Source organism: Leptopilina heterotoma, unplaced genomic scaffold, assembly GCF_015476425.1.
Source record: "Leptopilina heterotoma isolate Lh14 unplaced genomic scaffold, ASM1547642v1 Lhet_107, whole genome shotgun sequence".
NCBI lineage: Eukaryota > Metazoa > Arthropoda > Insecta > Hymenoptera > Figitidae > Leptopilina > Leptopilina heterotoma.
The window spans coordinates 663,181-678,866 of record NW_025110824.1 but is presented as its reverse complement, the minus strand read 5'-3'; the positions used below and the strand labels follow the sequence as shown (position 1 = coordinate 678,866).

Sequence of the window (15,686 nt, the reverse complement as noted above, 5' to 3'; positions counted from 1 at the left end):
CATTCTGTGACTAAAAATTATGTGAATTTTTGGAACATGTAACTTCTTCAAACTACCCAGCCCTTAGTTTTGAACTTACAAGCTCGATATTTATATGCGCTAAAAGCTTGTTTCGTTACCTTTCCAATGATATATATCATTTTTTATTTATCTGGATCCATGTTAGTTTTCTTTAGTGATTTCGGAGGGACTCACCTGAGTCTTTTTCGTCCTGCCGGAAGGACGTTGGACGATCTATCATTAAGTCGGAATACTTTCGGTTTTTTTGCTTATTTCACTTCCGTGGAACAATTTTATGGGGTAGGAGAGACTGGGGCGAAAGGTTTAACTGCGTGAAAACAGTTAAAATTCATTATCTTTCGAACGGAAATAGTTAGAGCATTAGGTATGTTTTCGTTGCCTGCACTTCTTACACTTTAACACCTAACCTGCACTATGCTGTTCTCTTTGCCGGATGTGACGTAATTTTACCATACATTTCGCTACACTTTCTGCACCTACTCTTGAGGTGGTGTAAAAGTTACACTTAGTGCAGGCAACGAAAACATACCTATTGCAATGCTATGTGACATTCTGTTCATTTTTGTGGTGTCCATATTTAAAGTTTGTTTTCGCCCTACTTTTCAAAATTTTTTTGTAAAAGAAAATATCAACTTTTAAGTATATTTTTTGAATTTATTCTCATCGCGATTTTTTCAGGTCCTTATTTGGGTCCCCTGAAGAGATACCTAAAGGTATTTGATAAATATCTTTAGTCAGATTTTTTATATTTGTTGTTAAAGCCAAAAATGCACCCTGGGGCGAAATGTTAAATGTATTTTTACATTTTTTCGTTTTTTTCGGGTTTATTTGTTTAAAAATTATTTATTTGACATTAGGCAAGTACTCTGTCAAAAAACAAGACCGTTCACGTGAAATAAACGAAAATTTTTTTTTTTTTTGAAATTTTAATTTATTAACTTTATAACTGTTCTAAAGCTTTTGCTAAATAAACACAGATCTTTTATTAACTAAATTACTTGTTTACGTATACTTTAACTTATCTACTACTTCACACCTATCAGAAAATAGTTTTAGTCGGCTAGAAATAGAATTTAATATTTAGCCCCAGCCATTTAACTTTTCGCCCCAGCATGGGGCGAAAAGTTAAAAAAAATAAAATTTTCAAAAAAGGACAAAACATGTATTTTATGCTAAAATATCAGAAACTTTTTTATTGAAAGTTGTAGAGGACAAGTTGCCCTACAATATTGATATATAAATATTTGCATCTAAGCGGATTATATTGTCTAAAAAAAATCATTTATGCAAAATTTAACCTTTCGCCCCAGTCTCCTCTAGTAAAAAATATGGGTAGGGGAGACCGGGGCGTAATGGCTAAGGGGCGTAATGAATAATTGTAATTTGTTTAAAAACCGTAAATTGTAATAATTTCGCACAATAGACAAGTTATTGTACTTGGCATACTGCAAGTTTGTCGGAAGTTTCATTAATATTTATTCATTATTGTAAGAAATATAGTAGAAAAACTATTTTTGACATACGAAAGTAACTTTTCAAAATTTTCGTTTTTTCGTTCTATTTTTTTCAAAAATACCTTTAAAAAAAAAACTGAAATGAGGTTTCGATCTTGACACGTTTGTTTTTAAGGGACAATTCGAGATTTTTGATTTACACTTCCGGTATTGTTAAAAATAAGCCAAATATTTGCCGAGTACCCCCGGGGCGCGTTGGCTAATGCAATACGCTATGTATAAAAAGCAACCTACCATATCGGCGAAGTGTAGGTTTGTTTTCGCGGTTACTTGTCACTTAGTTTAAGTATGTTTAGGTGTTTTTAACAAAATTTTAAAGTTTTGGTCTAAAACTTACAAATAGTAGATTTCAAACTACGATTTTAATGAGAAATTACAAAAAAAATTGAGAGAGTGCCAATATCACAGAATATTATTGAAAAAGCGATAGTTGAAGTATTGCTGAATAAAAATAGCATTCACGGAATACCCAGGAACCTTAATTTACAATATACAATAAGATTAGAAACTGTAGATAATAATTAGCAATCATTATTCATTACGCCCCGGGAGTTATCCATTACGCCCCGGCTCGGGCCGTATTTTGGAGCTCTGCATTGCTCTAGAAAAACTGTTGTAGAATAAAAAGTAAGAGTCATATCAGGACGTTTGTAGTCTTAAAAGAAAGCTGAGATACCAGAGTAACTTTTCTGGATGATAAACATTCAATTAGAACAAAAATGTTCGAGTAAAACAACAAAGAGTAAAAAGTTAGCCATTACGCCCCGGTCTCCCCTATCATTAAATCGCAATAATAATCAACTATTTTTATTAACCCCTAAATTTTTCATCTTTTCTAAATTTTAGAAGCTGATGATTATTTCTTACAAAATTAAAAAAAAATCAATTTTAAGTATGGAAATGTTAAAATATACAAAGCATTAATAAAAAATGGTGTTAGTTATAAAATAATTGAAACTAGTAAATAATAATGCATTACATAAGTTTAAAAATAAACCATGCCAAAAGTTGAAACACATTACACAAATAAAGTTTTGTTCTCTCTCATTTTCTCTTATTTTCTCTCTTTCTATTATAAGAAATATTGTTGAAACTTCTGTTTCTATTTACTCCGAATTTCGAGTTTTTAGGTGTAAAAGAAGCAGTCTTCTATTTTTAAATAAAGTATGCAAAATGAAAAAATCAAAGTGGATTTTTGTTTTAGTATTAATAAGAGATAATTATAAATTTTAATATGAATTTTTAGTTAATTTTTTTCCGAATGCGAGTCAAAAAAGTGAAAGGTTGTCTTCTTTGATTTTCAATTTTTTATGCAATTGAAAATATCTTTGTATAATTATTATTTATTATTTTCCGATTTTCTCCAGAGAAGTTAAACACACTTGAAAATCGAGAAAATGGGCAAAGTAGCAATTTTATTTTACACATATTTTTTATTTTTCGAGAAACTGGAAGAAAACTTTTATCCAAAACTGAAAGTTCATCACAAATTCTTAATATTCCGTAAGTTTTTACCTAATTTTATAATCCCTTTTCCTCATTATTTGTTAATAAAAATCCCAAAAATAGGTTAATTTAATGATGAACTTTGGAATAATATTTTATTTATTATTTTATATTTTTAAATGCTTATATCAATTTATAATAATAAATTTATACATTCTAAACAAATTCCAATAATTTGTATTATATTTTTGTACTTGACAGTTTTCAGCATTTCTAATATTTAAAATTCATATTTTACAAAAGATATAAAATTATTTTTAAAAAATCTTTTTATTTTGTGATTATAGTAGGGTAGAGTGGGGTAAAAAAGCCACATTTTTACTTTTGATGCTGTAAAATCTGTATTTAAAATTTTTTTCTCAAATTTCCAATTGTTATTGAAAGTTTAGTTATTAAGCTTGAAAATTCTTGACGGAAATATTTTTTATCTCATGAAAGGACTAAGTTATAGGAGTTTTACGGAAGCACTGTAAGTGGCTTTTTTGCACCACCTGGTGGGGTGAAAAAGCCACCCTACGATTTTAGCAAAACATGTTATCAATTTAGGTATTTTTATAGTTTCCCTTTATTTATATGACAAATAGTCTTATTTGAAAAATATTTTAATAATTATGAAAGAGTTTTTAGCAAGCAAAATTGAAAATTATATAGAGTTTACCTGTTTTCGATTTGCACTGCCAATTTTTCGTACCTTTTTTAGAAGTTCTCTTTAAGTTTCACCACAGATAACATATTTCGTTGCAACCGTTTATTCATTGTTTATTTTTTTAATGCACTTTGAACTACTTTTTCGTCGTGTTTAATTTATTTTATTAAATAAACACGAGAAATTTTGTAAAATAAGAAGGTTAGTTTAAATAGAAAACAAGTGAATTTCACAAAATATTCAATGGATTTTTTGCCCTGGCTTTTTTACACCCAAGACTAGTTATTAAAAAAAGCAAAAATAAATTGTTAATTCAGTTCAATTTCCAAAAATTAACATTGTATACGTTTTCGGTATACTTTTCTCCTTATGTACAAACATTTATTTTTATTATTCGTTCACTTAATCAGACTGTAATATGTTTGAAAAGTTCACCAAAATGTTTTCAAAAAAGCAACAAAAAATTAAAATTACAATAAAAACAATATTAATCTAGGTACAACATTCAAACTAGATTCAAAAGTTGCGTATTACCTAATAGTATTTATATTCTAAACAGCTGATAAATCGGCTTAATAGTTTTTAAATAAAACTCAAATGGCTTTTTTACACCATGGCTTTTTTACCCCACTCTACCCTAACATCAGTATCATTCCTGTAGAATATTACAATTTTTTAAAATTAATCGGCGATCACTTTAGTTGAAATAACATGGTTTGACCCCTTAGTTAATTACTTTCAAATGTTTCCGATTCTAAAAAAAACACCTGTTAAATATTTTTTTGTTGCACGTTAAAAATAATTCGCAATTTTAAATAGTTTATAACTTTTTGAAGACGAATCATTTTATCTGTCCACTTGCATATTTTGAAAGCTTATTTCTTAAAGTTTATGTAGCCAGAGTTTTAATACTGTGCTAAAAAAAAATTAACAAATTTTTTCTCATTGAAAAGTTAAAGGTTCTAGAGATATGGGCGAATCTCTGGAACTTTTAACCTTTATGTCCCTCACATTATTTTCACTTAAACAGCCTAAATATAAAAACTAACGATTTTGAAATATTTACATGTTTTTAAAAAGAAAATAAGGATTAAGATTTAACCATTGATATAAATTATTTTGTTTATTTTTTCTATGTTTTTCTTTATTAAAGTTCACAATACCATGAGTTTGCAAGTGTCACTTTCACTTTTTCTAAAAGTATTTTAACTGTTTAAATAAGATTTTTTTGGAAAACACGTTTTTTACTGTTATAAACTATATAAAAATATCTTAAGAATTCCATAAACAAACTTAAAAAAAATTAAAAGTAAAAATTATGAAAGATATAATCTTCTAAAAAGTGTCCCTCAGTTTTTGTGTCGCTGGTCAAATCAAAATGGTTTTATAAAATAAACTTTTAAAAACTAAATGAAAAAATTTGAAATAAGAGGCACAATTGAATAGTAATTCAAATTTTATGTGCGTGATTTTTATTTTTATTTTGAACTATCTAAGCAAAATAATTGTTGGATACTTGTGATACTGGTGTAGTACGAAAAATATGTCGCTGGTCAAATCATTAATTTCTCCAAAGTTTCTTATTTAATTTGCTCCAAAATTGGGGCACATATTACTTTAGATGTATTTAAAACTGTGCATATGTTTTTATTTATTCTAATTCTTATTTAATTATTTTTTTTACGTGGATATTCAAATTGTCGCTCGTCAAATATGTCGCTTGGTCAAATCAATAGTTTTCCAATCAATCTGAAGTTTTGCATTTATTTGTTTCGTGTTATTTATCACGAAGTAACCAAAAATGTAATAAAAAGTCACAAAATGAAAGAAAATCAAAGAAAAGAAAATAAAAAGCGAGAAAAAGTAAACGTGGAATGAAAAATTTATCAACGGAAGGCACTTAAGTAATATTTATTTATTTTTTATTAAACGTTCATGAAACTGTTAGTGTTTTTTCAAGGTTATATTAAGATCCTCGATATTTCTTCAAAACAAATCAGCCAATCAAATAATTAGAAAATTTTATGTTACTAATTCAAATAATTATACGTAAAAAATTTTCATTAAATTTTTTTATTGGGATTTTGTCCTTATTAGTTGTATTAGATGTTTATTATATTTATTTTCATGTTTAATTATGTTTTTGTGATACTGAGAAATAACTTACTTAAGTGTAGATAACATAACATAACATAACATAACATAACATAACATAACATAACATAACATAACATAACATAACATAACATAACATAACATTATTTTCTTTCCAAAAATTTATATTTTAAAATAGAAGGCAACAAAATAATGGTTGTACAGTAATTAAAATGAAATTTATTTTGGTCAAAGATGTAAGACCAAAAATATCAAAATTGTGCACACAAAAAATTTTTTTAAAAAATTAAAATTCGAATGTTAAAGTTTCCAGAGATTTGCCCATATGCCCATATAACTCAAAAAATATTGCTTATTTTCATTTTTTGACAAGAGAAAAAAGTTTTTAGTAGTGGTTACCATAGTAACGGTTGCTATTGTAATGATTATTATAATATAACGGTTATCATAGCAACGGTTGCTATGGTAATGATTGTTATAGTTATAGATTGTTATACCATAGCAACCGTAAACATAGGAACCATTACCATAGCAACCGTTGCTATGGTAAACAAACATTTTTATCAGGGAAACAATATTAAAGGGCCTAATTCTCATTGGAAGATAATTATTTTTCATTGAAAGTAAATATTTTAATAAAAGAATGTCGAATATTTTGTTATATGTTGATATAGTAATTATTAAAGTAAAGTTTTCATTCTTAACATTGAAACTATTTTCCTTTCTTTTTAGCACTATCCAGAGATTCTGGACGAAATTTACAAACAAGGTTTCGAAAAACCCAGTCCAATTCAGTCACAGTCATGGCCAGTTCTTATGAGTGGCATGGATTTAATTGGAATAGCTCAAACCGGAACAGGTAATATTATTTTTAATTTAATACCTAATTATGAATGTTTAATATTTGTTTGTTATTTTGTTAATATCGAAACAACATTAATTAAATGTTTTAAATTCAGGAAAAACACTAGCCTTCTTGCTACCGGCTTTAATTCACATCGACGGACAAAATGTTCCACGCGAGGAAAGGCCAGGACCAAATGTTCTTGTCTTGGCTCCGACTCGAGAATTGGCCCAACAAATTGAAAAAGAGGTCGGCAAATATTCTTATCGAGGAATTAAAGCGTAAGTTGTTTATTTAATTTTTTTGTAATATTTTTCTTTATGACATTGAATAAATTTTAACATTTTCTTAAAGTTTTGATATAGGTGAAATAAACTTTTGATATTTTTGTTACTTCTTTTAATTAAAATAAATATAAAACTATCATAAAATGATAACATTATTAGAACAATTATTTTGTTTATTTAAATTAATTAATTCCATAACTAAACGAATATTTAATTTACATTATTTTCCATTTTTTCAAATATTTCAGTAGAAAATAAATTTCGTTCATTTGAACATCTTCTTACTTTCTACTTTTAAAAGTACAAAAAATTTGTATTTATATGGGCATATCTCTAGAACCTTTAACTTTTCAATGAGAAAAAATTTGTTAATTTTATTTGAGCATAGTATAAACTATTTAAAATTGCGAATTATTTTGAACGTGCAACAAAAAAATATTTAACAGGTGTTTGTTTTTTAGAATCGGAAACAGTTGAAAGTAATTAACTAAGGGGTTATAATTTATAATAATAATTATATTATTATACTAGGGGGGGGCTTCGCCCCCCTGCGCGCTTCGCGCGCCAACCCCCTAACTATTTTTAATATTTATTTTAATTTTTAAAATCATGTTATCTTAATATGATGGGATAGTAATGGGTACCCGACCATTCCCCCGAATCACATTCCCCGAATGTACTTTTTCCCGATGACCAATTCCCCGAAAACCATTTCCCCGAATCTTCAAAAAGGACAGTTCCCCGAAAACTATTTCCCCGAATACACAAAAAGGACAATTCCCCGAATATTAAAAAAAAACCTTTCCCCGAATGGAAAAAAAAATTGTTTCAGAGAAGAAAAATATATTTGTTCAATTATTTTTACAAATTGATTGTGTTAAAATAAATGCGAATTTTGAAATTATGAATTTGTTATAAAGTTTACACTTCGACGGTATGCAATTTTTAAGACATCACGATATTGCAACCAACTGCATACAAATAATCTTTCCAACCCTGTGCGTCATAAGTGCCATACGATTCGACAATCGCTTTCAGTCTTCTTTGGGCATCCAACCATTTTTTTTCGGTGCTGCTCTGATTTTGCGGCCCAGGGAAAGTTCAACTAGTTGGATCTCAGTGGTTGGGAAAAACCATCCTGATATATTTTCCGTAGTGAAGGACTACGGAAAATATATCAGGATGGTTTTTCCCAACGAGAAGACGGAAGCGATTATGCCACCCCTCGCTTGAATTGTTCGTTTTGCTTTGGTTGGCCAATATTGAATCGTACTGGTTCCAAATTAGAGGATGGTAGCGTGGTGATACTGCCCGTCTGCGCCCTCTAGCAGGAGCTCCAAGTACATATGTTTGTCCAAAATAGACAAAAAAATCATGCAAACTGTCTGGCCTTACATTCTTTGTCCCTCACTTTTTTACAATCCCAGTAAGTTTTTTCGCCCCCCGTTTGTGATTTTATATATAAAAATCCATCTATTCCTAATCTTCTTTCATTTATCAATTCAAATTCGTAATTCATACTGTCAACTTTGAAATTTTAAAAATACGATAGGTTTTATCAAAATAAAAAAGTAGATCTAAATACGTGGGTTATGTCAATACAGTCATTTGTCTTTTGTTCCATACATTCATCCTTCTTTTTAAATATTTTGATAAAATAATTTTTCGGGGAATTTTTTTCGGGGATATAGTTCTTCGGGGGATTTTTTTTCGGGGAAAATAATAGAAATCCTTTTTCGGGGAATCGGCTTCGGGGAATTTGCATTCGGGGAAATATCAATTCGGGGGATTGTATTCGGGGAAATGACCGGGAATCTAGTAATGAGTTAGAGTAAATTATAACAGGAGATATTAAAAAAGATAACTAAAAGAGAATTCTACTTTACGGAAGTGATTATAGTGTCAACTTTTTCAAGTTTGACACTCCTCATAGTAAATTTGATAATTCTTTTTTCTCAGTGTCAAAAGTATTATTGGGCCCCTTTTTACCTGCAGTTGACATAAATGTTGACGTAATGTAAGGGCCATTAGGGGCTGTCCATAAATTACGTAAGTCATTTTTTGGGTAAATTTGACCCCCTTCCTCCCTCGTAAGATATTTTACATACATTAGCGCCATTTTTCCTATTGTTCGCAAGATCTTGCTGACCCCCTTTCCCCCTAAATGTCTTATGTAATTTATGGACGGACTAAAGATTTCGACGTAAAATAATAGACGTTTGTGGGCTTCATTTTTACCCGTAGGTCAAAACTGACCTTAAAATTGACCTAAATTTTAAGAAAATATCAGATCAGAGGGAGATTTCTGGTCAAATTTTAACTTGTAGGAAAAAACTGCCATTAAAATTAAAGTACATTTTGAGGACAGAAAAATAATTTTAATAGAATTTTAAAAAAAAATATGTCAATTTATAACATCTTTTATTGATTGAAACATAATATTGAAATTTAGGTCAAACTTCTTTTAACCAATAGGTCGAAAATTCCGTCAAACTTTAATATAAGGGTACGACTTTTTAAAAAATCCTAATTAATTTGCTTTTTTCATGTATAGGCTAAAAAATATGTCAAATTTGACCTAAATTTTAAGGAAAGGTCAGGTCAGAGGAAGTTTTTTCGACAATTTTTGCGGTGTAGATGAAAACTGACCTTAAAATTGACCTAATTTTTGAGGGCAAAGGGAATTGTTCGTCAATTTTTTCCGTTAAGGTCAAAACTGCCCTTAAAATTGACCTACATTTTTAAGGTAAAGGGAATTGTTTGTCAATTTTTTACCTCTAGGTTAAAACTGCCCTTCAAATTAACCTAAATTTTGAGAGCAGAGGGAATTGTTTGTTAATTTTTGACCTGTAGATTAAAACTGCCCTTAAAATTGACCTACATTTTGAGGTCAGAGGGAATTATTTGTAAATTTTTGACGTTTAGGTCAAAACTGCCCTTAAAATTGACCTACATTTTGAGGGCAGAGGCAATTGTTTGTCAATTTTTTACCTGTAGGTTAAATCTGCCGTTAAAATTGACATAAATTGTACGGGCAGAGTAAAACGCAATTTTTAACGCTTAGGTCAAAACTGCCCTTAAAATTGAACTAAATTTTGAAAGCAGAGCGATAAGTTTGTCCATTTTTAACTTTAAGTCATAACTACTCTTAAAATTGACTTAAATTTTGAGGGCAGAGGGGTTAGTTTGTTAGTTTTCTACCTGTAGGTTGAATCTGCCCTTAAAATTGACCTAAATTTTGAGTAATTTTGGCCTGTAGGTTAAAACTGCCCTTAAATTGACCTGAATTTAGGTCAAATATAACTTGTTTCTGACGATGGACCTACCTTGACAGTGGGCCAACCTTGACTATGTTCCCCCTACTATAAGGGTCCCTTAAAACTTTCTGAAACAGCGGCGGCGGCGATATGATTTTATATTAATAGGGATAGATAATATATTACTTTTATATTTATTATATTATTACTAGTCATTAACATTACTTTTCTTTTATTTTTTGTTTGAATTACTAAAAAATTAAAATGGTTTTTATTTTAAAAATAGATTTTAATTAAACTGAATTGTAAAAATATGAAATTATAATGTATAAAGTTTACCTTGCAATTTCCAGATACATTTTATTTAAATTTAACACTCATAAACTTTCCAATTTCTATTCATTTTCTTATATTTTTCTTTTTGGGAGCGTTCACAAATGATGTCACGCAATTTTTCGGGATTTTAGACTCCTCCTCCCCCCTGTCACGCAATTTCATATGTAAAAATACATTGTGTCACGTTTAGGAGAGACCCCCCTACTCCCAAAAACATGACATCATTTGTGAACGCTCCCTTTTCTTACATCTTATTTTTTTCAGAATTAATTTTTTTGGATCATTTATTCTGTGTAAAAAAATTAAAATAAACATTGAAACTTAACCTTCAGTTTTATTTATTAACAGTTTCTATAAAGAAGTGAGAATCGACAACTTCATACTTAACAATTTCTTTTCTAAAAACTTTTGGTCGATTACGGTTGACCGTAATTGACAAATATTTTTACATTATCTTTGCAATAAAGTAGGTATTTTTTCTTGAAGCACATTCACGGGATGTTAAATGGCACATGCGAAAATATATGGGTGATTCTCCAAAAACCGGTCACTTTTAAGTTGATAAAAATTTTTTTTTTAATGTTTAAAAATTGAACTTTCTTTTATTAACTCTCTGCTGATGCTAACGACCGTTATCGTCAAAAATCGTCATTCTGGGCGCCTGGTGGGGACTATGGGAGTTACGTGCTTTGGCGATAGAGTGGGGATAAGTCAGCATCAGCAGAGGGTTAATTACTGTTCATTGGTATTTAAATAAACTATATTTGAAGTAGGTACGCTACAAAATTATTTAAATTTCACCAGGATTATTTTGAATTTTTTCACGTCGCTCTTTTTCGACATTTGCTTTTTTCTGTTTGTTTAATTATTCTTTTATGTTAGACAATCCATATCAACTATATTTATTTTAAATTACATTTATTAATAAACATTAGTTTTCGTGTAATTAGCACTTTTCGCGTAATTGAAATGAGATGTGAAAAGTAAACAGGAAAACTAACCTCATCAGAGGCGTATCATCGAGGGGCACTGAAATTCATATTTCTTCTATATAGGTATTATTAATTTGAATTAAATGATTTATTTTTATCATTTTTAAAATTATAGGGTAAATGTGGGTATTACTGTGAATGCCCCAATTACTATGATTTCGAATAAAAGGAATGATTTACAATATTTTATAATAGTAAAATTTTTTAAATAAATTTTTAAACTCTATTTTTTATATAACTTATATAATTTTTAAAAAATTAACAATATAAAAAAATGTTTTATCATTTTTATGTTAATTTGAATCTTGCATGTTACAAAAACTGTTAGTTTTACTGACAAAATTGATAGACTGGCTATGAACACGTTTTCGAAAACCTATTATATTATTTGCTGTGAATATAAAAAAAATATTTAAACAGTATTTGTCATTTAAAAAATATATAATTTTTCTAAATAGTCGTGAGAAAACAAAGAAAATGATTATTTTTTATATTTTTTCGACATATTAGTATTTGGCACATGAATTTCCTTGTTTACCCAATTATTGCGATTTTCGATTTGCACGAAACATAACCATGCAAACTTAATTGACAGTCTCGTCCTACCTCCTATCTAGTCATTTTTTAGGCTTTAATTTTAAGATTAGTTTAGATTAGACATTATTTTGTGCAATGAGGAAACAAAGAAAAAAAATTGTGAATAAGAATATAGTGAAAAAAAAAACCAAAGAATGTGCGAATGCAGTATTCGGAAAGCAATCTCAAGTTAGCGTTAGGTTATGACGGGAAAATCGGTGGCAATGGTTTCGAGGAAATATGACATACCGGATTCAACTCTTAGGCTGAAGTCCCATGGCAGCGTTTTGCGTTGCGTTTTGTAACTAGGCAATAAGTGTGAGAGAGATGGAGATATATGTTTGCTATATTTGCACTCATGGCCTAGTTACAAAACGCAACGCAAAACGCTGCCATGGGACTTCAGCCTTAGAGCAAAATTAAGTAATAAATATAGTGATAAAAAACCCGGCCCTAAAACAGTATTAAGTCTGGAAGAAGAGAATGAAATTGTTAAATGGATTTTCCACTGTTGCAACACTGGATCCCTATTGGAAAACCTCAGTTACTCGAAAGCGTCCAATTAATAAAATTTGTTAAATAACAGATTTTTATTAACGTATCTCAAATTTCTTAATACCCTCTTTAATTTATAATAAATATTGTGTTCTATTTAATTACATAACTTTTTATTTCACACAAATAAAATCACAGTAAAGCACTCCTAGTAATTGGGTCATTGTAGTAATTGGGCCCATTGCTTCACATTATTTCAAGCAAAATAATAGTAATACCAGCATGGATCATTTTTTAAAAAGATATTATTTTTAAATATATATTTGTTTATTTAAATATTTAAAGTATTGCTTCTATTTCAATAGATATCAGTAAAGCTTTAGAAAAAAGAATTAAACAATTATTTCATTTACACTTATGTTTTTTTATCATTTAAGTCGTTCTTAGGTTATAAATCACAGTAGTTGGGTCGTTTACCCTATTTAAAAATATATGAAAAGATTAGATAAATTTCAACTTTATTACCTATTTTAAAAAAAGTTTTAGGCACGGGCACACTTTTTACTTGTTTCGCACCTACCGCGTGCAAATGTTTTGACACGACAAAGGACTCCACGACAATGGAAATTTGTACGAAATCCATTAATACATATTTTAAACAAAAGTAAATAAAAAAATGGCTAGGTTTACACTTTTGTCCTACCAAACTGTAAGTTTTCATCCGTTTTTTATTGATATTTATATTGAAATATTAAAGTTATGACAGCGCACGACAAAGGAATGAATAAAAATACGCAGTGTTTTTCTAGTGTTTTTTCTTAAAAATATGAAAAATATAATTTATTTTCCAATTTCTCTTGGAGATTTAAAAAGTGACATGTTTTTTCTTTAATTTCCAATTGATTTTTATATAAAAAGTGCACGTCTTATAGTTTATTTATACACGTTTATCCTTTGTCGTGCCAGCATGGAGATTTTTAAAGACACTTATATTTTAATAATTATCAATAACTATATTGATGTATTAAAATATTTCATCGATAATAATTGAAGCTTTTGAGTTAATCTTTCATAATATTTATTGAATAATTAAAGATAGTTCTTTTTTTATAAGTAATAGTACTTTAAAGTTTGGTACTCAGAGGTAAAGACATATTGAATTGCTGTTTTCCAGCTGTTAAATGTTGTTTTCCACTAAATTTGTGTTAAAAAATTATCGTTTTTTATAAAGGGTATAATAAGTGATGTTTAAATAATATGTTTGTCCAATATTAATATTTAAATGTTAAGTTTTTTAGAAGATATAATTCAAAGACATGAAATTGCCCACTTTCAGGAGAATCACCCATATGCAAGTACTTTTCAAATACTTTTATTTGATTTTCATGGAGTATCACTCGAATTACGGTCGTTTTCAAATTTTGTACGCACGCGTTTTCTGTTATTTAAATTACAACAGTTTTTTGAAGACACGAGGCACATCAATTTACTATGTCTCAAAATAATTCGAACAATTTGAACTTTTATTTCCCGTAAGTCATTTTGATGTGCCATTTGTCTTATTAATGAAAAATGATAAATATGTCGATTGCGATCAAAAAGGTTAAAAGTGAGAGACAACTTTTAACCCTCCATCCGTCGCACTTTTTTTTGTAACGCGACCCGTCGCAGGTGAGGGAAATTCTCACCCTCATAAATTAGTCCAAACTTGTTCTAAAATGCCAAATTTTTTTTTGAATGTTCATTAGAATTTCTAAACAACCTATTGGGAGTAAAATTAACTTTTATTTCCTGTTAATTATTTAAATAAAAAATTAATGACAAATGAAATCGAGTATACGCGGTCAGTCGCATGGTGAGAAGTTCCCTCACTTCGCGTCGAAAATCCCCGACATTTGCTGCTTTCAAATTCAATAACAAAGAAATTAAAATATAAAAAAACACCAAAATTGTTTTAATGTAAAGAAGAAGAGTGCCGTAAAAGGTACTGAGAATATAAAATTATAATTTTTTGTATTTTAAAAGTTATAAATAAAAAAAGAAACTGGGTGAGGGAAATTCTCACCATGCGACGGATGGAGGGTTAAAAGCTTATAACTTTTTTCACAATTATGAAATTTTTAATTTTCATACGGAAAAGTGTTCACTGTTTAATTAACTTTAAAAAGATGCGTCTTAGAATTAGTAATTTTTAATCATTACAAAGTTTTATCGTTTAACCCACCCGAAAGTTTGGTTAGGGACAAGTAGATATTGTAAAAAATCGGGCACTTAAATTGGAATAATTATTCATCTATTTAAAAAATTAATGTAAAACCTTTTGGAACTGATTCATCTTATCAAGCTTTAATATTTCCAAGAAAAATATAGTAAAAAGTTATTGAAATTATCGAAATATATGCGAGGGACATGAAAGTTAAAGGTTCCATATATGGGGCAAAATTTCTCAAGTGTACCAATGTCAAAATTGCAAGTTGTTGGATCGGGCTAATATTTTCCCAGTATTTAGTACTATGTATGAGTACTTCAACCACCAAGTATTATGAAATTTTATAAAAAATTGTAGAGGGGGGTGGGGGTTGAAGATTTTGGATAAGTATAGACAGTGAGTTTTCTAAAAAATCGTAGCTTCTATATAATGAAGTAAAAAAAATTTTGACCTATATGTTTTTTGTAGGGTTTTTCCTGCTCTTTCAAATGGTGCAAATTTTTTTTTTTAATTCAAAATTTAACCCTTTTTTTTGAAAATTAAAAATTTTTTTGATTTTTTTTTCAAAAAGGACCTTTTTTTTTTCTTTTTTTTTGTACGAAAAGAAAGCTTAAGATGTGTACTTTCAATAACTAAAACGAAAAAAATGACGTTTTTTTTTTGTTTTCGAATTATTAATTAATTAATTAATAAAAATTAATAAAAATTGAAATATTTTACAACAAAATAAATTTAACGCAATTCTGAAGTTACTACTGTAAAGCACTACAAAATCCGCATCCAACGAGTCCAATATGAATTATTTTGGATAAATTGACGTTTTTTAAATAAATATTTATAAAAATTAATTAACAAATGAATATAATTTATAAAAATAAAGATAAAGTG

At 28.6% G+C, this 15,686-nt stretch overlaps 1 protein-coding gene across 2 annotated transcripts in view; it reads left to right on the top strand.

Moving 5' to 3' along the window:
- Positions 1–15,686, top strand: part of LOC122502411 (probable ATP-dependent RNA helicase DDX43) — a 40,746-nt gene that overhangs the window by 10,701 nt on the left and 14,359 nt on the right. For both annotated transcript variants that reach the window (XM_043612446.1, XM_043612453.1), the window contains 2 exons: positions 6,535–6,661; positions 6,762–6,927. In XM_043612446.1, coding sequence (XP_043468381.1) covers positions 6,535–6,661; positions 6,762–6,927 — 293 coding nt within the window. The remainder of the gene's footprint in view (positions 1–6,534; positions 6,662–6,761; positions 6,928–15,686) is intronic.